This window comes from Loxodonta africana, chromosome 7, assembly GCF_030014295.1.
Source record: "Loxodonta africana isolate mLoxAfr1 chromosome 7, mLoxAfr1.hap2, whole genome shotgun sequence".
Lineage (NCBI taxonomy): Eukaryota > Metazoa > Chordata > Mammalia > Proboscidea > Elephantidae > Loxodonta > Loxodonta africana.
Window position 1 is genome coordinate 34065150 of NC_087348.1, and position 1890 is coordinate 34067039.

Here is a 1890-nt window from a genome sequence, read left to right on the forward strand (position 1 = left end):
TGACATATATCTGCCAAGAAATGAAAATCTTAAAAATACGTTTTCAGCAAAATTAATCATTGGAAGTACACACATAATAAATATTTGTAATCATTTATAAGTTACTAAATGGAAAGAAAAATTTTACCACACTTATAATTACACAGGACCTTTCTGAAGGAGCAGTTTTTCATTGAAAGTAAGTGATGCATTTAGCCCCCAGCTCATTTGTGTTTTCTGGTCCAGAGCTTCTTCATGGCATTTTTCATCTCTGCATTTCTCAGAGTATAAATTAATAGGTTCAACATAGGAGTGACGGCAGTGCAAAATACAGTCAAAAATTTATCAGTTGGTAAGGTGGAAGGAGGTCTCACATACATTAAAATACAAGGGACAAAGAAGAGGGCCACTACAGTGATGTGGGAACCACAGGTGGATAAAGCTTTGCGCCTCCCTTCCTGACTAAGATTCTTCAGGTGGTGTAGAATGACTCCATAGCAGTTGAGTAACAGCATAAAAATGACCACACACATTGCGCCGTCACTGGCAACCACAGTGAGACCAATAACATAGGTGTCAGTGCAAGCAAGTTTTAATAAGGGGTACATGTCACAGATGAAGTGGTCTATGACATTGGGGCCACAGAAGGGAAGGTTATAAACAAAAAGAAGCTGAACTACACCATGCACAAAACCTCCAACACAGGCCACGAACAGCAGGAGAACACACGCACTTTGGTTCATGATGATCATATAATGCAGGGGTTTACAGATAGCCATGTAGCGGTCATAAGCCATGACCACCAGAAGTAAAATCTCCGCACCACCAAATAAGTGTCCTATAAAAAGCTGAGTCATGCAAGCTTGGAAAGAAAATGTTTTCTTCCTGTAGAGTAAGTCTGTAATCATATTTGGGGTAACTGTAGTAGGATAAACAGCATCCATAAATGATAAGTAGCCAAGAAAGAAGAACATAGGAGCATCCAGTGTTGGGCTGACCACCACAGTCACCACAATGAGGAAGTTGCCCACCATTGTCACAATGTAGATGAGCAAGAACAAAACAAATAATACTTTCTGACCCTGGAGATTCTGAGTGAGGCCCAAGAGGACAAATTCAGTCACATTGTTCCTTTGGTCCATATGTTCTTCTGTGTGTTCTTATTTCAGAGTTCAGGACAAATTTAACTGTAAATGTAATGATGACTAGTGACTTTTTGAAATCTCAACAAATAGGTTTAATGATTTACTGTGTTTCAGCCCTGTCCCAGATGATAAGACTGCAAGGCTGATTTATTAAAACATGGTCCCTGACTTCAGTGATCATATAGACTAATGTGGAGACAAATTAGAAACACGCATGGGAAAAGGAGAGATTACTAAATATTGGACTGTCACACTAACTTCCATCTGGAAGAAAATAAAATTGTATCTATAGCTAGTACAATAAACAAAAACAAAATAGAAATCCAGCAAAGATTTAATGTTAAAGTACAATTTATATTTACTTTCAAGTCAGTAAAATAAACTATTTTCTACATTCTAGGAATAGAAGAACCTTCCTAATTAATAACTGAAGTCCCAACTAGACATATTTGACAATTTCAAAAATTTTAAAAGGTTTTTTAAAGATACAATAAACAGTCTATAGACAAAAAATATCTTGGGGGAAATATGTCTAAAATAGACAAATAATTCTAACTAGTTAACCAGAAAAAGAGAAACAACCTAATGGCAAAGGATATAAACAAGTAATTAAAAGAAGAGTACATCCAAATGGCCAACAAACATATGATAGGATGCTGAAACTCACCTATCAATAGCAAAATGTAAAATAAAATAACAGATATCACTCTGCACCCATTACACTGATAAAAAAAAGTTTTTTAAGAGGTATTAACAGCTATTACTG

At 36.0% G+C, this 1890-nt stretch overlaps 1 protein-coding gene across 1 annotated transcript; it reads right to left on the reverse strand.

Annotated features, from left to right (window-relative positions):
• Positions 1 to 203: 203 nt before the first annotated feature.
• LOC100676709 (olfactory receptor 4A15-like) lies at positions 204 to 1121 on the reverse strand. The gene has a single exon (XM_003412070.2). The coding sequence runs from the start codon at positions 1119 to 1121 to the stop codon at positions 204 to 206; it is 918 nt and encodes a 305-aa protein (XP_003412118.2).
• Between the last annotated feature and the right edge of the window lie 769 nt (positions 1122 to 1890).